The following is a 24,334-nucleotide window of genomic DNA, read 5'->3' on the forward strand; positions in this document are numbered from 1 at the left end:
GGCGGCCAGCACCCTGTGTCCGGCCCTCCTCAAGCCGACTGGACGGGGTCCAAGCCCTCGCTCTCCCTGGCCCAGGGACTGTCCCGTGTAGGCATCACTGCATGTGTATCGGATGGAGGACTCCATGTTACCTATTTGTGTGCTTCTGACATCTGGGCCTGTTCTCGATGGCACCGTTCAGCTGCTGTATCCCCCCTCCCCCCACTCTGGCCAGCTCCTTCTCGACTTCTTTTTTAACGTAAAATTAACACAACGTAAAATTAACCACTTTAATTCATTGTTTTGTTTTGGCCACGTGGCCTGTGGGATCTTAGTTTCCCAACCAGGGATCAAACCCACGCCCCTTGCACCGGAAGCATGAAGGCTTAACCACTGGACTGCCAGGGAGTTCCTAAAATTAACCGTTTAAAGAGTAACTTGTTTCTGGATGTGCTGCACAGGCGTGCTCTCTGGCTGTGGGGCGAGGGATGCTCACTGCGGTGGCTTCTCGCTGCGGAGCGTGGGCTGCAGGGCACCCAGGCTGCAGCAGTTGCGGCTCCAGGGCTCTAGACCACAGGCTCAATAGTTGTAGCACGCGGGCGTGGCTGCTCCGCAGCCTGTGGGCTCCTCCTGGATCTGGGACGGAACCTGTGTCTCCTGCACGGGCAGGCAGATTCTTCACCCCTGAGCCACCAAGGGAAGCCCTAAAACCAGCCGTTTTAAAGTGAGCCGCTCAGGGCCGTTCTTAATGTTGCACAGCTATCATTTCTTGTTATTGTTGTTGAGTTGCTAAGTCAGGACGGACTCTGCGACCCCACGGACTGCAGCACGCCAGACTTTCCTGTTCTTTACTGTCTCCCCGAGTTCGCTCAAATTGATGTCCACTGAGTCAATGACGCCGTCCAACCATCTCATCCCATCTCTCACGTCTATCTGGTTCCAAAATGTTTTCATCCCTCTAGAAGGAAACCCCAGACCCACCAGCAGTCATTGCCCAGTCCCTGATTCCCAGCCCCAGGCAAGCACAAACCTCCTTTCTGTCTCTTTGGATTCGCTTACTTTGGACATTTAATGCAGATGGAATCATACAATATGTAGTCTTGAGTGTCTGGCTTTTTTCACTGAACCTTGTCAAGATTCATCCACGTGTCAGTATAAATTCCTTCTTACACCTGAACACTGTTGTATGGGATGGGCCGACCACATCTTGTTATCCATCGGGCTGGTGGACATTTGGACTTTCCCACTCTCTGGTTGCTGTGAATAGCACTGCTGGGAACATTTGAGTACGAGTCTTTACCTGGATCTGTTTTCACTTCTCTTGGAGTGGAAGTGCTGGGTCAGATGGTCACTGTGTCCCCTGGACTTCTTGAAAAGCACATGGTGGCTTGAGCCTTCTGGCCTGCCGTTGAGCCAGGCTCTTTAGGACCGGCCTCCGAGCCTCTGCACTCCGGAGGTGCCTCCTTCTGATGGAGGAGCTGGGTTAGCGCTGGTGAGGGCAGGGTGGGCCCCCATGACCCAGGCTGTTGAGGAGCAGCCTCAGAGAGCTGGCTGACCACGGGGACCCAGGGAAGAGCTGCGAGGGAGGCACCCGTGAGGCACAGTGGCTGAGCAGGCCACGGTGGGAGGAAGGCTCCGCTCAGAGCTCACCCTCCGGACTCACCCTCTCACTCTCCACTGCTCCTAGAAGAGGGAGCCGGGGCTTAGCAGTGCGTGACGACCAGAACTGGGTTCCAACCCCCAATATAGCCCAGAGTTATGATCTTGATCACTGGCTATGCTGCCTCCCCCAACCTCTGAGATTTCACTTTACCACGAATCACCCTGAGCCAAGAATTATACTGAGCCCTCTTGAAAAAAAAAATTGCAAAAACGAATGATGAAACTATCTTACTCTGCTTACCCAGCTGGGCCTTTTTAATAGTTTGCAGATTACCCTCCATATGTTTGCACATTTTTACATGGTCGCCACCCGGCTGTTCATACCCTTGTGTGTTCAGCTATTTTCCACTTGATGTGTCATAAATATTTTCCCATGTTTAAAAAATATTTGTCACAATTGTCATTCAAAACCGCTTCATCGTATTACATCATGGAGCTCCCCCAGAATTCAGTAAACCATTTTCCCGATGTTATTTGGATCAGGGGTTGTCAAACAGCTGCCCTCAGACCAAATCTGGGCCCCTGCCCCTTTCTTTGGGTACAGCCCGCAAGCTAAGAATGACTTTTACATTTAGTAGTGGTTGAAAAAACTCAGAAGACTGTTTTGTGACATACGAGACTGGTATAAAATGCAAGCGTCAGTGTCTGTTGAAGAAGCGTATTTTATTTTTCTGCATTCGTGTTTGGCTGCCCTGGGTCTTGGTTGCGTGCAAGGGCATTTCTGTAGTTGGGGTGAGCGGGGGCCGCTCTCTGGCTGCAGATCTCAGGCTTCCCACGCAGCGGCTCCTCTTGTGGAGCAGCAGGCTCTGCGGCACGCGAGCTTCGGTAGTGGTGGTGCACGGGCTTAGTTACCCCTTGGCATGTGGGATCTTCCCAGACCGGGGCTCGAACCTGTGTCCTCTGCATTGGCAGGTGGGTTCTTAACCATTGGGCCACCAGGGAAGTCTGAAATAGTTTGCCGTAGTGATTCCATTCCACTTTCACTTTTAGCAACTGTAAATATGTTACCCAGTTTAAAATACTGAAGATCTGATTCTGATCCAACTAAGAGAGAAACATGGGAAATAGGACCCTAAGTCCGTGCGAAAATGTTATTGGCTGAAAAGGTTGGGAAGTGAAGCATCTGCCATGATTCAGCTAATCAGTCTCCTTTGGGTCAATGAATGCTTTTTCTGCCAGAAGCACTCTGTAGCATCGTTCTTTAGTGATCTTTCAGGCAGCAACAGGCTAAAGTATTCCTACGAGAAGTTGCTTTTTCCTAATTAAAAAAAAAAAAAACCTCCAAGTCCACTCAGAAATTAGTCCGAATTTGTTCTGTTTTAAGATGCTAAGTTTGTGGTCATTTATTACATAAGCTACAGGAAATAAGCATGCCTAGTAAAGACTCCTCCGGCCTCTGCCCAGGAAGCTGGGCAGGGGGTGTCCCTGGGCTGTGTGTGTGCACGTGTGTGTGTATGTGCGTGCGTGTGTGTGTGCGTGCGTGTGTGTGCGCATGCATGTGTGTGTGCATGTGTGTGTGTGCGCGCATGTGTGTGTGTGTGCGCGCATGTGTGTGCATGTCTGTGTAAGTGTGCACGTGCTTAGTGCTGTTCGGCTGTTTGCAAACACCATGGACTGTAGCCTGCCCAGCTCGTCTATCCATGGGATTTTCCAGGCAAGAATACTGGAGTGGGTTGCCATGCCCTCCTCTAGGGGATCTTCCCGATCTGGGGATCAAACCTGCATCTCTTGCATCTCCTGCCTCAGCAGGCGGGTTCTTTACCGCTAGCACCACCTGGGAAACCCAGGGCGTGTATCTTCACCTTTTCTCCAGTTTTCAGAACGAGCTTCACCTCTGCTCTGTCTTGTCTGGAGTCACCGCTCCAACCCTGAGGCTGGTTTGTTTTAGGATGGAGGATACTAAGCATTCATCCATTTGTCTGTTTACTGTTAACTTGCAACTTCTTGCCAGGCTTCGGATTTGCTGAAAAGTATGGTGCTCAGACAGTGAAGAACCCACTTGCCAATGTAGGAGACCCAGGTTTGATCCCTGGGCTAGAAAGATCCTCTGGAGAAGGCCACAGCAACCCACTCCAGCATTCCTGCCTGGAGGATCCCAGGGACAGAGGAGCCTGGCGGGCTGCAGTCCCTGGGGTCACAGAGAGTCTGGCACGACTGAGTGACTGAACTGCAACAAGCGGTTGCCACGTTCTGTTTCTGGGCCAAACGGCTCTGCGTTTCGCTTCTCTCTTCTGCATCCTCCTGGCTCTCAGCCAGGCAGACCGCAGGGAGCCAGGTCTGGAAGGGCAAACGTCCCCTTGGCAAAGGGGGCTGAGAGGAGCCTCTGGGGGCACGGGGCTGGGCAGCAGAATGGACAGGAGCGGACCAAAGTGGAGCTGTCTGACCAGGGCAGAGGGAGTCATCCTGGTGGCCCCCTGCCGTCCCGGCCTCCCCGGCCATCCTGGCTCTCCTGGTCATGCCCACCTGGGTGCCCCCATCCAGCCCCCTTGGTCAGCCTCGCTGCCCTGTTTACGACCCTGGCCTGAGTGTGCCCTGGGCTCTGTGAGTCCGAAGCGGAGCTCCCGAGTCAAGGACAATTACAATTTTGACCCAGAAAATGAGGCCTAGGCGATGTAAGAGCCACATCTGTCCCGGCCTTACCTGGGATGAAAGCGCCTCCTCTGAGATCCCATGAGTCCCCATGCGGGCTGACGTCTTTTACCTGACCCTTGGTGGACACAGGGACAGGATGGAGGGGGCCTGGGGAGCCTCAGGCGAGGCTGGGCTATGCCTGCCCAGCTCTAACACACCTCGGGTCCCCTCCCCAGAAGGCCCAGGGACGACACTTCTCAGCACTCGCTGATAGATGGAGGGCAGACCAGCGCAGAGCAGCCTGGTGGGGTCGGGGAGGAGGTGGCTGTCTCCATTTTACAGAAGAGAAGACAGCTCCGTGGGGACAGAAGGCACTCAGGGAGGTGATGGCGGAGCCAAGGCTCAAAGCCAGAGCCAGTCCTTTGCCCGCCCCCGATCACTGTGGTCCCTCAGTGAGGGTGGGGCCTTCCCACCTGCTCATCCCACTTTGCCATCACCCAGGACTGACTCCTGCATGGGAGGCGGGACTCAGGAACCACAAGCCCACTCACTGCAGCGGTGGGTTTAATTCTCAAAGTTACAACTCCATCCAATTCTGAATCGTTTACAAGTAATACATCTTAACAGATAAGGATACAGAAAGTTTGAAAGTCACAGAAAGAGAAGATGCATCATGCAAACAGCAAGACAAGAAAGCTGATGGAGCTGTGATAATATCAGACAGACTGTAAAGAAGTAACACTACTCGGATTCACAAGGGCAGCTGCATATTTTACCACCAAAGCTCCAATTCCCCAGGATAGAACACCCCCAAACTCGTACACTCCTAATAACACAGCCTCGAAACAGATAAAGCAAAGAAGCAGCTCATGTGCAGGCTTGCGTGTTCATTCTGGAAGTCAGATTTTGGTGATGGACGGCAGCCTTTGCCATCAGCCTTCGGCCAGGTTGTAAAGAATCAGGCCTTCCTCTTAGGGAGTCTGCCCTACAGAGGGGAGGAAAAAAATACCACAGATGCATGAAACAGCTGAAGACCAGCAGTCAGCACCGGGTAAGGATGGTGTGGATTATGTACTATGGACTTGCCACATAGATGGACATCAACAGGCAGACACACCCATCACACACTTTTGCTCACTTGTGTCTACATGAATGCCAATGCTCACATCTGGGCATGGGGGAGGGCCCTCATGGGGTGTATCATTTGAGGGGGGCCCTCTTGGAGATGAGTATAGACTGGAGCCACCTGGGTTACCTCCCCACCCCACGATCGTGGCTGCTGTTCCCTCGGCCCCCAGGCCTGCTTGCCCAGCAGGACATTCCACAAACATATCCTGGGCCCTTCTCTGTGCTGGGCATTGTCCTAGGTGTGGAGCACAGCTGTGAGCCAAATGGGCACAGCCCCTGCTCTTGGTGAGCCTGTAGCACACAGTGGTGAGCGCACAGGGCAAGTGGAGCGGGGTGGGAGGACCAGGGGTGTGTGTGTGTGCTGTATTACTTTATGTAAGGCGGTCAGGAAAGGCCTCTCTGAAGAGCTGACACTTGAGCGGTGACCTGAAGGCGGTGAGGGAGAGAGCTCTGCGCACAGCTGGGAGAGGAGCATTCTGGGCAGAGAGAACAGCAGGTGCAAAGGCCCTGAGGCGGACTGGAGCTGGTGGGCGGGGTTGTGGGAAGGGCGGTCAGAGGATGGACTGGAGCTGGTGGGCGGGGTTATAGGAGGGGCGGGCAGAGGATGGACTGGAGCTGGTGGGCGGGGTTATAGGAGGGGCGGGCAGAGGGCGGGCTGGAGCTGGTGGGCGGGGTTGTAGGAGGGGCGGTCAGAGGGAGGGCTGGAGCTGGTGGGCGGGGTTGTAGGAGGGGCGGGCAGAGGGTGGGCTGGAGCTGGTGGGCGGGGTTATAGGAGGGGCGGGCAGAGGGCGGGCTGGAGCTGGTGGGTGGGGTTGTAGGAGGGGCGGGCAGAGGGCGGGCTGGAGCTGGTGGGCGGGGTTGTAGGAGGGGCGGACAGAGGGTGGGGTGGGCGGGGTTATAGGAGGGGCGGGCAGAGGATGGACTGGAGCTGGTGGGCGGGGTTATGGGAGGGGCAGGCAGAGGGCGGGCTGGAGCTGGTGGGCGGGGTTGTAGGAGGGGCGGGCAGAGGGTGGGCTGGAGCTGGTGGGCGGGGTTGTAGGAGGGGCAGTCAGAGGGTAGTGGAGCGGGGTTGGGGGGACCGTTGCTGCCCAGGGGACCATGCAGAGGGGGCAGAAGAGCCCCAAAGGAGGCGGGGGATGAAGCCAGGTGCACCTGTGAGCACCCCGTGAGCACTGGCACTCCACCAAACAGCTGCTGTTAAATGCCTGTTTAAATGTTAACACCACCTGTTAAATGCCTGCTGTATGCATGGCCCACGCAGGGTGCCCACCGCTGTGGAGCGTGGCTGAGCAGAAACCGCCTGCCCTTGTGTCTCCTGGTGGGCACGGACCCAGCACGGTGGCAGTCCCACCCCAGGCCTCTGTCCCGGCCTGTAGGCTTCTGGGTGAACAGGGCGCCACAGAGACCCGTGGCCTTGACGGATCACGAGGCTCCCAGGGCCGCCCCTCGCAGCCACCCCCGCACCCTGGCCTGGTCTGGGACCTTGGGAATCCCGGTGTGTCTCCCAGGTACGCGCCTCTGTCCACTCTGGACCGCCCACTCCGGCGCTGTCTCCATGCACGCCTTCTTTTGCCCACGGCCCACGGCCCACGGCCTGTCACCGCTATCTGTACTGCTCCCGTGGTGCCTGCCGGCTGCCCCCGCATCCTGTCACCCGCGCTGGCACTCAGCTGCTGCGTGTCCAATGAAGATACAAAACCACCGGGACTTCCCTGGCCGTCTGGTGGCTAAGGCTCTGCACTCGCCCTGCAGGGGGCCCGGGTTTGATCCCTGGTCAGGGAACTAGATCCCACGTGCTGCAACTAAAAAACCCCGCATGCTGCAGTGAAGATGCACACGGTGACAAAGGTTCTGCAACGGAGACTCGGGGCAGCCAAGTAAATCAGTGTTAAAAATAATGCAGACCCATCTAGATGCGATGGACCACCGGCACTCACCCTGAGCCCCCTGACCACCACCCTCCTGCCACCGTTGTCCCAGTTACCCCGCCTCTCCCGGGGCCTCTCCGATGATCCAACCACTGAAAGGTTGTCACCTGGCGGTGGGGGGCACCCGCCAAGGCTGTGGGGTGGCTAAGAGCTCCGTGCAGCTCGCCTCACTGCTGGCAAGAGTTTCTATGTCCCTGGGCCCGGGACCGCAGCTCCCTCCTCACGGCCCCGCACACTCACCCCCCCCCCGGGACCTGGCACACAGCAGCTGTTTGCCTCCGGAGTGGCCACTGGGTGCTGGGCTCGGGAAAGGGAGGGAGCAGGGCAGGAGCCGCGGGGCAGGGCTCACAGGGCTGGCATAGGGTGGGCGGCTCCGGGCGGCTCTCAGACCCTCACCTCGTCGCTGGAGTCGGTGGAGGGCGTCTCCCCCTCCTCCAGCTCGGGCTCCTCCTGCAGCACCCTGCTGAGCATGGCTCCCAGGGGCTCCCGCAGGCTCAAGTGGCCCCTGCTGCTCACCAGGAAGTAGATCATCGGTTTGGTGCTGCTGCTGACGGACAGAGAGAGGCAGGTGAGGCGGCCGAAGACAGTCTTTGCGTGCTGGGGCAGGTCCAGCCAGTAGAGCAGGAGCCAGGAGATGCCGAGGGGCAGGGCGCAGGCGAGGAACATGAAGACGCAGAGCAGGACGGCCAGGTAGAGCCGCGTGAGCGGCCGCTGCCACGGGCGTGAGCTCCTCTGCACCTGGATGCAGAGGGCCATGCCGGACAGGGCCATGACGGGCGTGGAGCTGACCAGGGTGATGAAGTGCAAGACAGTCTCCGCCCTGGATCCCGGCCACGGGTGGGGACGCTTGGCCTCGTCGTGGAAGTACCAGGCCGGCATGATCAGCAGGATGGCCAGCAGCCAGAGTGCGGCGCACACCGCAGTCGACAGGCGCAGGTGCCAGCGGCCCCGGTACCAGGTGGGGAAGAGGCCGGGGAGGCAGGACTGGGCACTGGCGGCCGTCAGCAGGCTCAGGCTCACCGTGTAGGCCAGGTACCCAGCGCTCCTCACCGCCCGGAGGCCCAGGTGGTGCACGCGGGCCCCCCAGGAGCTGGCGCTCAGGATGGTCAGCGAGGCCAAGCAGAGGAGGAAGAGGAGGTCGGCCACGGCCAGGTGGAGCAGGTAGATGCCCAGCGGGCCCCTCCGCCGCCGGGAGCCCAGCAGCCAGACCACCAGGCCGTTGCCCACGATGCCGCCCACGCAGGTGAACATGACCAGCGCGTCCAGCACCTCCTGCACTGTGTGGGGGGGCCCTGGGGTGGGGCCCACAGTGCCGGGACTGCTGCTCCTGGAGCCGCTGCTGTTGAGAGTGTTCTCCATCCCTGCCAACAGCGGGGAGAGAGCTGAGGGCCGCAGAGCTGGGGCCCCTGTGGCTCAGGCACCCCCCTACCCCCAGGGACAAGACCAGGGTGGGAGACCTCCACTCAGCCAGGCGGTAACTGGACGCCCTCTGGTTATACCACCTGCCACTCTTTGGAGCTGTCGCTGGCCACACCAGGCCACCTTCCCTCATGCCTAATTCAGGTTACGTGCTCCCGGCTCTGGGGCAGGCCAGGGTCCGTTTCTGTTGTTGGATGTGAGGGTGGCCAAGCTCGGGGCAAGCCTCAGGGCACTGGCCATCCGTGCTCAGTGCTGGCCTGGCCTCCACCCTGCTGGGGACGGGTCCCTCGGAGCCTCTGAGTGGCCAGCTCCCGGGCCTGCAGCAGTCAGCGTGGGTGGGCAGAGTGGTTGTGTATGGCTGGTCACTGTGATGTGCCCCCTGGGAGAGGTGGTGGGCACTGCTCCTCCCTGGGATCAGGGATCCCTGGGCCTGGCACCTTGCACCCCATCGTGGTGGGCGGACCAAGTGGACCACACAGCACGCTCGGTGAGCTCCCTGACCCCTGACCTTTCCAGGTGCCAGAGTCCGCCCTGGGGTCAGCACGGCCCCTCTGCACTTACTGCGGGGCTTGCCTCCCGCCAGACCCCAGAGCTCGTCGCTGTGAGCACCTGCTGGGGCCCGGGGCGCCCCAGCCCTGACGTTTGTCCACACTCTGACGGGCCTGCGCGTCCCTCCACCCGGGGCTGCCTTTCACTCCCATTGTCCCCTGCCTGCCTGGTCTGACCCCCTCACTCTCCACCCAGGCATGCGGGGCTCAGAGACGCAGGGTGGCAAAGCTCAGCGTCCTCGGGGCCTGGCTGGGACCTGGGATGGACTCCACAGCCTAGGACTGGAAGCACCACGTGCCCTTGCTCTCCTGGCCTGCAGCGCCCACCGGGGTCACGGTCCTCACACTGACCCACAGGGCTCAGCTGCCTCCTGGGAGCCCAGGCACGGAGGCAGGGTCCCTCGGGAACCCAGCTTGTTACACGTCAAGGCTCTGGGTGCGGAATCAGGGAATTGGTCCCCAGGGCAGCTGCCATTTCATTTTACAAAGGTTGTTTTTTTCCTGAACTAATGGTGTAATGGATTGTATCGCTTCTAACCAATATTCATGCATGCTCAGGCGTGTCTGACTCTTTGCGACCCCATGGACTGTAGCCTGCCAGGCTCCTGTGTCCGTATCTTCCCGACCCAGGGATGGAACCCTCATCTCTTATCGTCTCCTACATTGGCAGACGGGTTCTTTACCTCTAGCGCCACCTGGGAAGCCGCAGTGATATTCATTTTACGGGTCATGTTTATTCTCGCACTGGCTGCCGAGGCCTCCTCAGTGCCCCGTCTGGGTGAGGGTGGGGGATGGGACCTGAACGAGACCCTTTCCTGGTCCCGAGGGACCCACACCCCCTCCCACCTCCCCCCAGAGTCAGGGCTGAGAGATGCTGCTTGAGGCCGAAGGGGCTTCTGGGGGAGGGGGCGGCAGCCGTGACCCCAGGCCGTGTGCCCTTAATTTCTCCTTATAAAGGACCCTGAGTCCGCCACCTGATTGTCCTCCTGTAGATGTGTGTGGAGGACAGCGTGGGGCCTGACCGCCGAAAGCTTCGGAGGGATCAGGAGCCACGGTACGCCGCGTTCCACCGGGCGAGTCCTCCTGCCCCGCTGGACCCCGCACCTTTGGCTCAGACACTAGCACATGTACCCCCGACTGTCCAGTGCCCACCCTGGAGTCGTGACCCTCCTCCAGCCCCCTGGAGACCCCTCCCCGTCTGCTGAGATGGCCATGCAGGTCCTTTGGGCCATGGTCATCGGGTGGGGCAGGGATATCAGGGGACTCGGGGGGCCAACCGGCTGGCCTCAGCCCCCTGACAGCGATTCTCGGCTTGGATGCCCGCCCCTGGATGGCAGAGCCGGGTGCCTGGCGGGCGGGGGTCTCCCACAGTCATCTGCCAGACGAGAGGAGACGTCTGGGCCATGAGAGTCCCTCCCGTCCCCGGCAAGCTCGGTGAGGACTGTCTGTGTTCGCCTCGACCTGGGGGGCACCTGCTGGGGGCCGGACAGACGACGTCCAGGCACCCAGGGCGGGGCTGTTCCCACGCGGGGCTTATGGCACCGCTGCCCTGGGGGCCGGAGGAGCTCAGCAGACCTAAGGGCCACTCTCCCTCCCGTCTCTCCCACAAGAGAGGAGATTTAGGACCGTCCAGGCCTCGGGTCCGCCTGACCCCCGGCCCCAGAAGGAGCGGCCTTGCTCAGGGTGCGCTTGCCGTGCGGGGGGCAAGGTCTGACCTCGGGCTTGAAGTAGCGGCCTCTCACCTGGCCTGCCTGCGCTGTCCGCTCCTGGAGGAGGACCTGGCTCCCGGAGGCCTGGGCGGCTTCCTGGGGCCTGTCCTGTCGGCTTCTCTGGCTGCAGGTCCGGCTGCAGGCTCGCGGAGTCCGACGGGCTGGTCCCCGGGATCCACCCCAGGCTCTGCCTCCTCTGAGGAGGAGAGACGCCCAATCCGTCTGCGGGAAGCAGGGCCCTTGGGGGACAGGCTGCATTAGGCCTCTCCCTGCAGGAGCCTGAGGCTGCGGGCTAATGGGCCGCCCGGGAGGCCCCACAGGAGGGCGGGGCACGGAGGAGAACCGGTAGCCGGCCCCTCACTCTGGCCGGCCTCCGCAGGAAAAGTTCGGGCACTGGGCTTTGGGAGGGTCTCCAGCTGGGGGCTCTGGGGTACACTGAGAGGCCGGTGCCTCTGGGAGCCAGGAGACCACGAGGCTTGTCCTGCAGGGTTGGGGCCAGCGGAGCACCTGCATGGAAACTTCTGGATCTCTGAAGCTCCTCCCTGCAGGAGGCGGAAAGACAGACCCTCCATAGGGAACCCCCAAGAAGGTTTAAGGCCCAGTTCAACCCCGGCTGTCATGTGGCTCTGGGTGACTTCTGGCCCCTGTTCCTCCACGTGTAACAGGAAGTTTCCACAGAGGCTTCAAGGGGAGGTGTGGCAACGATGCGGGCCGGGGTCGGGGGAGGTGGCCGGTTTGCTGGGGGGAGGGGGACAAGAGAATTTCTTTGGGGCAAACCTCTGTCGGGCAGCGACCCCAGCCCCGGCCAGGAGCCCTGCCTCTCACCGGGGTTGCACAGAGGCCCGCCCTGCTCCAGAAGGGGGTTCTGTGTGTTGGGATGGGGGTGCCTGTCAGCACAGCATGTGACAGGCCCCTCCAGGGTGAGGGAGGCAGTCAGGAGCCAGCCCCACCCCCAGCTCGACACGCACCCTAGGGTGTACCTTGGCAAGCTACTGTCTGTGACGAAGTTCCCTCACGGTGGCACGTGTCCACCTCATAGAACAGTCGGTGCCTGCACGTTGCTGGAGATGCAGCGTCTGCCAAGCAGACGGACCACTTGCTATGGTTCCCAGTTGCCCAGTCTTGTCTGATTCTGCGACCCCATGGACTGCAGCACACCAGGCTCCCCTGTCCTTCACTATCTCCCAGAATTTGCTCAAATTCATGTCCACTGAGTCAGTGATGCCATCCAACCCTCTCATCCTCCGCTGCTCCCTTCTCATTTCCCTTCAATCTTTCCCAGCATCACGGGCTTTTCCAATGAGTCGGTTCTTGGAATCAGGTGGCCAAAGTACTGGAGCTTCAGCTTCAGCATCAGTCCTTCCAATGAATATTCAGGACTGATTCTTTTAGGATTGACTGGTTTGATCGCCTTGTAGTCCAAAGGACTCTCAAGAGTTTTTTCCAATACCACAGTTCAAAAGCATCAATTCTTCAGTACTCAGCCTTCGTTATGGTCCAGCTCTCACATCCGTACATGATTACTGGGAAAAATGCAGCTTTGACGGTATGGACTTTTGTCAGCAAACTGACATCTCTGCATTTTAATCTGCTGTCTAGGTTTGTCATAGCTTTCCTTCCAAGAAGCAAGCAGCAGCCTTTGAAGAACAGATGAGCGTTCTGCAGAGAAAGGGTCGGCTGTGAACCCTCATTGGGCCCAGAGAGGGTGAATCCATCCACGATGGTGCCCATCCAGTCAGAACTTTCCAGAAGTCCCTTCCTCCCACTGCTCTGAAGTGAGAATTACCATTAAGGTGAAGGCAGGAGGGGGAGAGGCCTGAGGGGAGACGCCCACCGTCCAAGAGGAGATCACCGCCCACCAGGTCTGTGACAGCAGACTTGCCGTCTCGTTTCTGAAACCGGACTTTGGTGTTTGTCCAGGGAAGTTGGGGCTTGGCCAAGTTTTCCGTCAAAGCTGGAGAAGAACTGACCCCTCTAAGTAAATATCGGAGAGTCAGAGGAGAAACAAGAAGGTGGTCTTTCTCATCACGCCCCATGGATTCCGCTTGTCACCAATCAGATGGGGCCAAGGTCCCCCTGGGGACACCCTTAACCTTAAAACTGCATGGACAGGAGAGAGGAATTTGACCCCATTTGACTTGTAATAAGGGTGTTGAAAAATCTTTCTCTTAGGAAGTGGGAGTCCTGAATGGAACCAAGTCTTCTCTAGATGACGAGGAATTCCTTGGGACTTCCCAAGCAGTCCAGTGGTTAGGACTCGGAGCGTTCACTGCCGAGGGCCCAGGTTTGATCCCAGGTCGGGGAACTAAGATCCCACAAGCCTCACAGGGTGCAAAAAAAAAAAACCTTCAATGTGAATCAGTATTGACCATATCACTTATCACATACTGAATATCAATATGTTCCGTGTTCACTCATTCATTCATCAACATGCATTTATGAGGTGCCAGCTGGCCTCCAGGGATCGAGCCCAGTGCTGAGAATCCAGCCTTGAAGCCGCTCCAGGCAATAGATGAGCAAAGAAACAAGAAGATGCTGTGTGCCGCAGGTGGTACAGTGGAGCTGAGGGTGGTACTCCTCTAGAGTGTACTGCGGAAGCCCTCCCCCCACGGGGGTCCGTGCTGAGATCTTAATGGTGCGAGCGAGCCAATTGTGCCTAACTCAGGGCAGGAAGTGAGTTCCACGCCGAGAAAACTGCAGATGAAAAGCTCTGGGTCAGAAGAGCTCTGGATGTGTTTGAGCAGCAGGATGATGCAAGGTGGGAGGGGAAGACAGAGGTGTGATAAAGGCCTGGGATGGGTCAGGCAGCTCTCAGCCGGCTCCAGCCTGGTTGCTTTCTGGGTAAGGGGGCGGGGCCTCGCTCCAGTGACACCTTCCCCCCCCCCCCCCCAGCAGCAGGGTGGGCTTCCTGGGCACCTATTCACATGGGCTTGTTTCTATAAAAAACTGAGCTCTCATTCACATACCATAAAATTCTCCCTTAAAAGTGTGACAGTTCAGTAGTTTTAGTCAATTCACAGAGTTGTGCAAACACACCATAAAATTTCAGAATATTTCATCACCCCCCAAAAACCCCATATCCAATAACAACACCCCTCCATCCCCCCTTTGTCTTAGAGGAGGTGCCTGTACTGGACATTTCATATACTCAGAGTCACATGCTATGTGGCCTTCTGTGTCTGACCTTGTGCCCTGAAAATGCTGACTTCAAGGGCCATCTACCTTGTCGCTTGTGTCAGAGGGTCATTCCCTTTTATTGGGGGTGGCGCTGTGCGGGGTCTTCACTGCTCCGTGGGCTTTTCTCTAGCTGTGGCGAGCAGGGACGACTCTCTAGTTGCAGTGCCTGGGCTTCTCACTGCCATGGCTCCTCTTGCTGTGGAGCGTGCGTTCTAGGGCCTCGGGCTCAACACTGGCGGCTCCCGAGTCCTAGAGCACAGGCTCAATAGTTGTGGTGCTCCGGCTTAGTTGCTCTGTGGCATGAGGGATCTTCAGAGATGAGGGATCAAACCCATGTCTCCTGCATTGGCAGGTGGATTCTTTGCCACTGAGCTGCCAGGGAAGCCCCAGAGTGGCATTCCTTCTTCATGGCTGAGTAATATTCCACAGTGTGGATGGACCACAGTTTATTCATAATCTAGTGACGGACACTGGTTTACAATGAACATGTGTTATGGATTTATGAATTACACATATGTAGTGTGGCTCATACAAAGCTTGCCGCTATGAATATCCATGCATGAGTTTTTGTGTGGCCGTGTTTTCAGTTCTCTCTGATGGAAGGTGAATCTTGAGCTGAATTTGACTCATCCTTCCCCCATTTTATCTTCCCTCTGCTGTCCGTGGAATCCATAGAGAACCTTCGATTGCCTTACTCTGAGGAGTGGGAAGGGCGGTTCCCTTATGAATAAGGGAATGGTGCCTGTTCTACCCACTGGGAGGCCTCCCAGGGCGTGGGTAACCCAGGGCTATTCAGTCTGCCTGCCGCGTCCCTCCTGGGCACCATGATGGGGGGTGGGCAGACTCGGAGGCCCAGGGGAGTGGGCTGGGGGACAATGCCTGGCTTTACCCTGAAGCTCTCCCTGGAGACCTGCATTCTCAATGCACAGGAGCCATCCTCCCTGGGAGCGTCCAGAAGAGATGGCTGTGCCCCCCTCAGAGGGCACCCGGATGGGCTGTGGGTGCTGCCCAGCTCCTAGGTGGCTCCTGGGATGGGGCTGGCATTGCCCCTCGGCTACACGCTCTCGTCTCTGCCTGTCCTCCCACCCTCCAGGCCTTGGATGCTCACTTTCATCCATCCAGGCCACTCCCTGGACCTCCAACTATTATTCTGTTTCTTTCCTCATGTTACATTTTTATGATGGAATTTTAAAGCCATATGCAATACAGAGATGAGTGTAGCAAGCCCTCAAGTTGCCGTCTCCCAGGTTCAACAGTTGTCACCGTTCTGCTGTTCTTGCTTAATCAGTCCCAGCACCCCCCTTTTTGTCTTCTCTTCTGGACTGTTTTAAAGTAAATCCCAGGTATCGTATCATTTCACTCCTGAATACGAAGATGCTTTTATGCACCTCTCAGTGCAGCGTACAGCCAACAGATGAATGCCAGTTCCTTCCCAGCATCCAACCCCCTGCTTCTCTGCCTGGTCCCGCTGCCCTCGGGGATGGAGCTGGGAGCCCAGCAAGGCCCAGCCTCCCCTTTGCCTGGTCCGGCTGCTCTCTGCTCTTCTCCGAGTGGTTTCCACCACCTCCAAGCACCCTTGCCTGGGTCCATTATTTCATTAGGAGCTGCAGATGGATGGTGTCTTAATCTGGTCACTCTGAATCTCTGCTTGCCATTAAATAAGAACTCCGTGCATCGCCTAAAATGTGGTGCTTACACTCTGTGGTAGAAAGTGAAGAGGAACTAAAGAGCCTTTTGATGAGGGTGAAAGAGGAGAGTGAAAAAGCTGGCTTGAAACTCACCATTCAAAACACTAAGATCATGGCATCTAGTCCCATCACTTTCTGATGAATAAATGGGGAGAAAGTGGAAACAGTGACAGATTTTCTTTTCTTGGAAAGAAAATCACTGCAGATAGTGACTGCAGCCATGAAACTTAAAAGATCCTTCCTCCTTGGAAGGAAAGCTATGATAAACCTAAACAGTGTATTAAAAAGCAGAGACATTGCTTTGATCACACCCATCAATCCTAAAGGAAATCAACCCTAAATACTCATTGGAAGGACTGAAGCTAAAGCTGAATCGGCTTTGAATACAAAGCTGATACTTTGGCCACCTGATGGGAAGAGCCGACTCATTGGAAAAAATTCTGATGTTGGGAAAGATTTAGGGCAGGAGGAGAAGAGGGTGGCAGAGGATAAGATGGTTAGATGGCATCACCGACTCAATGGACATGAATCTGAGCAAAGTCTGGGAGATAGTGGAGGATGGAGGAACCTGGTGTGTTGTAGCTCATGGGGTCACAAAGAGTTGGACACAACTTAGCAACTGAACAACAACAACAACAACAGAAAAGCTGGTTTAAATGCTCACTCTTTCCATTCCCTCATCAGTTTTCAGATAAATGAGTTGTCATACCAACCTCCAGATGTGACCAGGGAAGCATATGGCTGGGTTTTCATAAGAGACTCAGGAATTCACCCATTTCTGATGTGCTTCATCTGATCCTTGGACTGGCCAGTGGGAACCTCCCCAGATATTCCTAACATCTCACGTATGGCATAAACTTTTGGGGCTGAATTTTGAGGACTTACATTTTTTTAATCCAAAAGATCCCTACCTTGCAAATTAAAAGCTTGGGGATCACGTTTGCTACAAGAGCTGACTTCAAAACGGAATTGTGGTCCTTGCTTTGGAACCCTCCCATGAGGACAGAGCTCCAGGCTGGGGCCCCGAGGGGGACCGAGATGAGCAGGGGAGACCCTTCAAACCGTCAGGTGTCATGTGGCCTGTCATCTTCTTGGGCCTCATGGTGACAGGTGATGAGCCCTCTGTGGGCCCCGGGGTCGGACCCTCGTGGAGCTGAAGTCCTGAGGCTGGTCCTGATGTTGGTCATCACAGGTGAGGGTGGGCCCGCATGGACCTGCCGAGGACGGGATGGGTCAGAGGACTGGAGGGTGGGAGGAGCCCCATTGGGTGAGCGCCCAGAGTCCCCACGAGCTGCCATGTTACCTGGCCCTGAACTGAGAGAGGGCAGAGGATGACAGGGACCTCGGGGACGTGGGCACCCAGCCTTGTTTCTTACCCCAATGAGAAGCCCATGAAGCCCCTCCCACCTTAGTTTCCTCATCTATAACATGGACAATGCAACTTCTCACTCTGGGAGCTGAGGATTCGGCTGCTAACCAAGCTCAAGGTTGGAGCCCAGTCACAGCCCACGCGGCGTTGGCCGTCAGGGACAACGATCACCTGTTGGTGATCTAGAAGAAGTTGTAACTAGAGTCTTTGCAGATGTAACCAAGTGAAGATGAGATCATCAGGGTGGGCCCTAATCCAACACGCCTGCTGTCTCATTGTCACTCATGCCGGGGGGCCCAGAGTGATGGTGGCCTGGGTGTGACTCACGCTGGGGAACTTAGCATGCCAGAAGAAGGCTTTGGTCATCATCCTTGGGAGGCTCCTGCACGGGGGCAAGTGTCTCCTGTGCCCAGATGTGGTCATGGGAGGGGAGGCGGCCAGCGTGAGGTCACCTTGGTTCCATCCAGCCGGGCTGCTCGGCAGAGGGAGGCTGGAGGTGAGGGAGGGGTCTCGGACACAGTGTTGTCCACCCAGGAAGGTCTCGGGGACACAGAATCTGTGTTCATTGTTCCCAGGCCTGTTGAGAAGGGAGAAGGGCCAGCCTTGGAGTTCAAAGCCCGAGTCTGGGCCGAACCAGCCATGACAGGCTGCTGCGATAACCAGCGCCAGGCCCAGGCAACTTCAGGCTCCCCCAGGGTCCTGCTAGGTGTTAAATCCGCCTCAGGGAAGTCCACCGGGTAGAAAGGATTCTGTGTCCATCGTTTGCACTATTGAAGTCTCTGTGTGTGCGCTCAGTCAACTCCCTGCGATCCCAGGGACGGTAGCCCGCCAGGCACCTCTGTCCATGGGATTCTCCAGGCAAGAATACTGGGGATCTTCTGGACCAGGAATCTAACCCATGTCTCTTATGTCTCCTCCATTGGCATGTGGTTTCTTCACCACTAGTGTCACCTGGGAAAAGTGTCCATTGCTCAGTTGTGTCCGACTCTTTTTGACTCTGTGGACTGTAGTCTGTCAGGTTCCTCCGTCCATGAGATTCTCCAGGCAAGAATACTGGAGTGGGTTGCCATTTCTTCCTCCAAGGAATCTTCCCGACCCAGGGATTGAAACCATGCCTCCTGCGGCTCCTCCATTGCAGGTGAATTCTTCTACCTCTGAGCTACAATAGCAAGGTCTAAAAGGAGAACAAAAATTGCCCCAAATCAGCTTTTATCTTCATTTTTCACAAATCATTTTCCACCTGCTTTTTTTTTCTCATTAAAGTGGATGAAGGAAAAATGTACTTTTTCCACTTTGCATTTTTCCCTTTGACTAGAAGTTTATTGCATCCTCAGGATGGAAACGAACAGGTGGGGGAGGGATCCAGGCTGGCACGTCCCACACATGGGTGCCCTATATGGGACAGCTCGTCCTCAGGGATGTGGTGAGTGACTGGTTATCCCCATGGGCAGAAGAGATGCTGACAGAGGTCAAGGGAGCGGGCTGGGGTCACCCAGGGGGAAGTGGTTTGTCCAGCCTTGGAGCTGGGACTGTGGCGCCCTCTGCGAGTCCTCTCACCTGCTGCTGGCTGCAGCATCCTGTCCTTTGGGGGAGGGGGCCCAGCCCACCCATGAACTGGAACCTGGGGCCTCAGCTGCTGTTCTTGGCCTGGGACCCCCGGGCAGGGCCAGCCTGGGGGTGGTCTCCTGATGCTCCTGGAAGTCCTATCGCTAGGATGAGAATCCGTGTCCTCCAAGAGGCAGGAAGAAGACCTCAAGTACAATGTGCGGAGCTGAGAGGCAGAGGGAGGCGGGCTGTCCTGGGCCACAGCCTCACCAGCTCCTGTCCGGGGGAGGCCAGGATTTACGAGCAGGTGTCCCTGTGTCCAGGACAGCTGACCACCAAGCCCTCAAGAACATCACAAGCTGAAGCCTGGGGCGTGTGGCTGGGCTGGCAGAGGCCAAGGGCTCCTGATTGTGGATATTTCCAGTTCTCGAAATCTCTTTGAAAATCAGGTGAAAGCCGGGTCCCGGAGTGCAGAGACCAGAACTGGAGTTGGAGCCCTGGGACCACGTACCAGTTCTGCCAGTGGTCTAACCTTGGTCGGTGACCTTTCCTCATCTTCCCCTGGGTCTGACCATCACTCCCTTGGTTCTGTCACCTCCCATGAGAATCGGCGTTTGAGGTTGTACTGTGAAGCGCATTGGGAGGTGCTGGTCTGCTCAAGGTGCCTGGTCCTTCTCCTGCCTTAAGTGCCGGTCGGTCCTTGGGGATGGAGCTGGAGGAGGCAGAACCATGGCCCCAAAAAGGTCTATGTCTGTTATGGAATGAATTGTGTCCTCCCAAAGAAGGCCTCGTGGAGTCCTAACCCCAAGACCTCAGAATGTGACCTTATTTGGACTAGAGCCTTTGCAGACGCAACCAAGTGAAGATGAGATCATCAGGGTGGGCCCTAATCCAACACGACTGGTATCTCTATAAGAAGGGATAATTGGACACATGTACACAGGAGGAAGACGACGTGGAGGCAGAGGATTCATGTGATAGGGCTGCGATCATGGAATGCCAAAGTCTGCAGGGACCGCTGCAGGCTGAGGGGACACTGTCCCAGCACCTGCAGCGCGAGCACGGCCTTGGCCACGCCTGATCTCGGACTGCTGGCCTCTGGAGAGCTGTGAGATGGTTCACGTCTCCTTTTTTTAAGCACCCCAGTTTGTGGTGCTTTGTTACGGCAGCCTGAGGAAATGAATACAGAGTCCTGATTCCCAGGCCTGGGGATGTTACCTTGCGCGGTGAAAGGGACTTTGCGGGTGTTGTGGAGTCCTGCCCCCAGGCCACAGGCATGAAGCCTGACACCAAGGCCACAGAAGCGGAGCCTAGAGCCAAGGTCACCTTCGAAGCCGACCAAGCCCCTTTGTAACCGTTGCTGAAAGCCCTCCACCCCGATCACCACTAGCAGACATCCTGACCCCATATTAGGCGAAAATGCCCACTCCAGTAGTCTCCTTACAGCACCCTAGAAAGTGAATGTGGAAAGTGTTAGTCACTCCGTCATGTCCAACTCTTTTGTGACCCCACGGAGTGTAGCCCACCAGGCTCCTCTATTCATGGGATTTCCCAGGCTAGAATGGTGGAGTCGGTTGCTGTTTCCTTCTCCAGGGGATCCTCCTGACTCAGGGATCAAACCTGGGCCTCCTGCATTGCAGGCAGATTCTTTACTGTCTAAGCCACCTCCCTGGTCCTTATAGCACCCTAACCAATCACTTAGTGCCAACCTTTCAGCGGGAATTTTCTTTCTCTTGAGGCTATAAAAATTGGCTACTAACCCATGAAAATTGTTGACTCTCCTTGGTCTGTCAGGAGGTCAGCGGGCTGCATTCGCAGTTCCTTCATGATCTCTGCCCCCTGCTCTTAGTAAACTTACTCCCTTCTGAAATACGCAGTGTCTAGGAATTACTTTCCAACCCAAGCTCTGACTGCCACAACAGGTGTGATTAAGGGTTGTGAGAAACTTCCTTAGTGGTCCAGTGGCTAAGACTCTTGAGTTCCCAGTGCAGGGGGCTCAGGTTCAATTCCTGGCCAGGGAAGTAGATCCAACTTGCTGCAACTAGATATCCTGCATGCCGAGACTAAGACCCGGCACAACCAAATAAATAAATATTGAAAAAAGTTAAGAGTCATGAGATGCAGATATCAGGATGGGCCTCAAACGTAACCAGGGCTCCCCTGGTGGCTCAGATGGTAAAGAATCTGCCTGCAATGCAGTCAACCTGGATTCGATCCCTGGGTCAGGAAGATTCCCCTGGAGAAAGGAATGGCAACCCACTCCAGTATTTTTGCCTGTGGAATCCCATGGACAGAGGAGCCTGGCCGGCTGCAGCCCATGGGGTCGCAAAGAGTTGGACACAATTGAGCGACTAACACTTTCACTTTCAAATGTAACCACAAGGGTCCTTAAAAGAAGGAAGCCAGAGGGTCAGAGTCAGAGGACACGTGATGCCTGAAGCAGAGGATGATGGGATGGTGCCGGGCCACAGGCCAGGCGTCTAGAAGCTGGAATATGCAAGGCAGTGGATATCCCCCTGGGGCCTCCAGAGGGAACACAGATGTTGACTTTAGCCCTGAGGACCCCTTTCAGACATCTGATGTCCAGAATCATAAGATGATAAGTCTGAGTTGTTTTAAGCCACGAAGTTTGTGGTTACTTGTTACGGCAGCCACAGGAAACCGGAGTGTTCAACATCCTGGTATCGCTGGCTGGTGGGTGATTGAGCATCCGGTGTGAGTTCTCCTGGTTGTGGCCCCTGGCTGGAGAAGCGGCAAGCCTGGGCGGGTGGGAAGCTTGCTGACACCCGGTGGTGGTAAAAGTAAGGGTGCTGGGCATTGATGAGGAGTGCAGAGAAGGAAGAGCTGGGGCTTCTGATGATGCGGTTCCAGTAATGGGGTTCCTTGGAGACTAAGGGGCTCCCATTAACCCCAGTCACTGTAGGGAAATCAGTCAATCTTTCTTGCTCAGGACTAGTTGCTTCTTCCTCTGAGAAGACCACCTAGGTTTATCCCAACCTCTGTGTTTCAGGGGGGTTCACACGTTGACATGTGCCCCGGGCCAGCCACAGCCCATTGTACCTCCTGCCCAAGCCTGTGGTTTCGGGAGTGGGCATTGACTCAAGCTAGCCCAGGTCCCCCGTTTTCCTGGGGCATTGGGTCCTCAGGAGGAAGAAGATAGAGACTAAAAGTGCTGGTGGCAGGCTCAACCACACAGCTGGAGTCGGCCTAAAAAGAAATCCATAAAAGAAGTCAAAGGTGAAGGATGAGGAGAAACAGATTCCTGATCATGCCTAGAACCAACCATGCCAGAAGCAAGCTCGCCCTGCACATTTTGATTGGGAGTGCCCGTGAGCCTCTGGAAGGAGTGGGTTTGATCCAGTTTACACAGGTCCTACCACTGGGAACAGAAAGATTCCTAGGTGATGCAGAAACCACTCCCCAGCATTGGAATGCTCCATACGGCCAGCCTGACATATGGGGCTGGTGGGGTCTCTGTGGACCATGGGCAAGGGGCGTCTCCTAATGCCCGGTGGACAGTAGCAATCTTTGATACCAGGTGGAAAAGGGTTGTGAAAACTTTTTTGTCTCACTGTATTTATGTGTTTTCCTCACACTGTATGTGGACTGGGGATGGCGCCTGTGTGGGTTTGCCTGGGCGGCTGTAACAATAGTCTTGGAGACCAAAAGTCCGAGATCAGGGTGCCAGTGGGGCTGGATCCCTCCTGAAGCCTTTCTTCTGGGCGTGTAGATGGTTGTCTCCTCCCTGTGTCCACAGAGGGTCGTCCCTCTGTGTCTGTGTCCTGACCGCCTCTTCTTATAAGGACACTGATCCTATGGAGTTAGAGCCCCACCCTTAATATCCTCGCTTCACCTTAATTTCCTCTTAGGAGACCCTAACCCCAAATACAGTTTTATCCTGAACTGTTCAGGGTCAGAACTTTGACACATGTGGTTGTGCGGGGCACACATTTCAGCTCATCACAGAGCCTTGGAAGAATGGGTAGAAAAGGTCCGGTTTTCAGAAGCTCCTGGGGCTCCGGAGTAAAGTGTCAGACGAGTAAAACCAGGATCCTGGAAGCTGAATTATCTGGAAACGGGAATCATACAGCTGGGCAGAGAGAGGTCCTCTCTGCCAGGGGTTAGCATCAGGGCGTCCGAGAGTCACGTGAGCAGATCCCATAGGGAGCCTGACTCCTGTTCCAGCTGTGTGTGTATGTGTGTGTGCGCGTGTGTGTGCGTGCACACACACGCACACACACTCAGTCTCTCAGTCACGTCCAGCTCTTTGCAATCCCAGGTTCCTCTGTCCATGGGATTTCCATGGGGTTACTCTGCAACCCCAGGTTTCTGTGTCCATGGGATTTTCCAGGCAAGAATCCTGGAGTAGGTTGCCTTTCTCTTCTTCAGGAGATCTTCCCGACCCAGGGATCAAACCCGTGTCTCCCACATCTGCACTGGCAGGCAGAATCTTTATTGCTGTGCCACCCGGAAAGCCCATTTCAGGCCTGGGTTCCAGCACAGGCTGGGGTCCTGCCAGTTGACCAGGGAAATCCCACCGGAGAAGCTGGACGCTGTCTGGACCGTAAGGGTCATCTGTCCCATCAGCTCTGACCTGGGGGACAGGTCAGGTGGCCAGGTGAGCCCTGTTAGGGAAACAGCTGTCAGCGTCCCAAAGGAGCTCACCAACTCACAAATGCAGAATTGGTGCAGCTGGTTATTCAGCAACCACCACGTCACCCAGACGGCGGGGAGATGGCCCCGTGTCATGGATTTCGAGCTCCGTGTTCCCGGGGCGAATGCTCCGGCTGCTGTGCGTTGTCTTACGTGAGTGGACAGATGCACTTGTGTCTTAGTTGCAGTGAACTTACAGGATGGACTCAATTTTCATGATTCTTTCTCTGTCCCTCCTGCGGTTGCCTGGGCAGCACATCCATGGTGGTTTGGACGGTTTATCGCATTCCTCGGCACTCCCAGGAAGGTCAGGCTCAGTTCAGTCTCCCGCTGTGTCCCACCCCAGAATGTCACATGGTGGGGCGGAATGTCGCAGGGATTCGGCCAGAAAGCTGAGGGCTGGGGGGCTGGAGGGCATCACTGCCTGCGGTGTCATCGGAAGGACCATAGTTTGGCTTTGATTGATTGGAACATGGAGATGCTGGAATGCATGTGCTGCGTGGGGCAACCGTGCATCTCAGGGAGCTGGCGGCCGGCCCAGCCCCGAGCCAGGCCAACCAGCATCTGTGAGCTCTCGCTCCCAAAGATGAGCCCCGGGGGGTTTCAGGGGGAATTCCAACCTCACATCTGGCTCCCCATGAGTGTAATATCCTTCAGATTCAGAGAGTCAGCAGATTCCATCCCCTTGGCGACGTGATTAGTTTGGGAAAAGGTACATGAAAGACTATCCAATTTATCCTACAGGAGTCCATTCCAGGAGTTTTATGGGAAACACTGAAGAAAAGGCACTCTCCCTGTGGGGTGATGTGCAGATGGGATGGAAGTCTGAGAGGCCGGCATCAGGGAGACCCCACCCCAGGGTTCACAGCAGGTATCAGAGCCAATAGAGAAACAAGTTCTCAGCGACACCTGGATCCACCCACACCTGAAGTCATAACATTTTGGGGGCGTTTTTAGT

The 24,334-nt window shown here is 56.3% G+C and overlaps 1 protein-coding gene and 1 long non-coding RNA gene across 2 annotated transcripts; both read right to left on the bottom strand.

Moving 5' to 3' along the window:
- Positions 1-4,759: 4,759 nt before the first annotated feature.
- LOC139031750 (uncharacterized) lies at positions 4,760-7,831 on the bottom strand. The gene is made up of 2 exons (XR_011484225.1): positions 7,665-7,831; positions 4,760-5,197 (listed from the first exon to the last, which is right to left on the bottom strand). It is a non-coding gene; the product is annotated as an uncharacterized lncRNA (long non-coding RNA).
- A 31-nt stretch (positions 7,832-7,862) lies between these two features.
- LOC139031717 (mas-related G-protein coupled receptor member D-like) lies at positions 7,863-9,388 on the bottom strand (the record flags this gene model as incomplete). The annotated part of the gene is made up of 2 exons (XM_070457089.1): positions 9,328-9,388; positions 7,863-8,629 (listed from the first exon to the last, which is right to left on the bottom strand). Coding segments are annotated over exons 1-2 (828 nt in total), but the record flags the coding sequence as incomplete, so codon positions are not given.
- Positions 9,389-24,334: the final 14,946 nt, after the last annotated feature.

Source organism: Odocoileus virginianus, chromosome 28, assembly GCF_023699985.2.
Source record: "Odocoileus virginianus isolate 20LAN1187 ecotype Illinois chromosome 28, Ovbor_1.2, whole genome shotgun sequence".
Taxonomy (NCBI): Eukaryota; Metazoa; Chordata; class Mammalia; order Artiodactyla; family Cervidae; genus Odocoileus; species Odocoileus virginianus.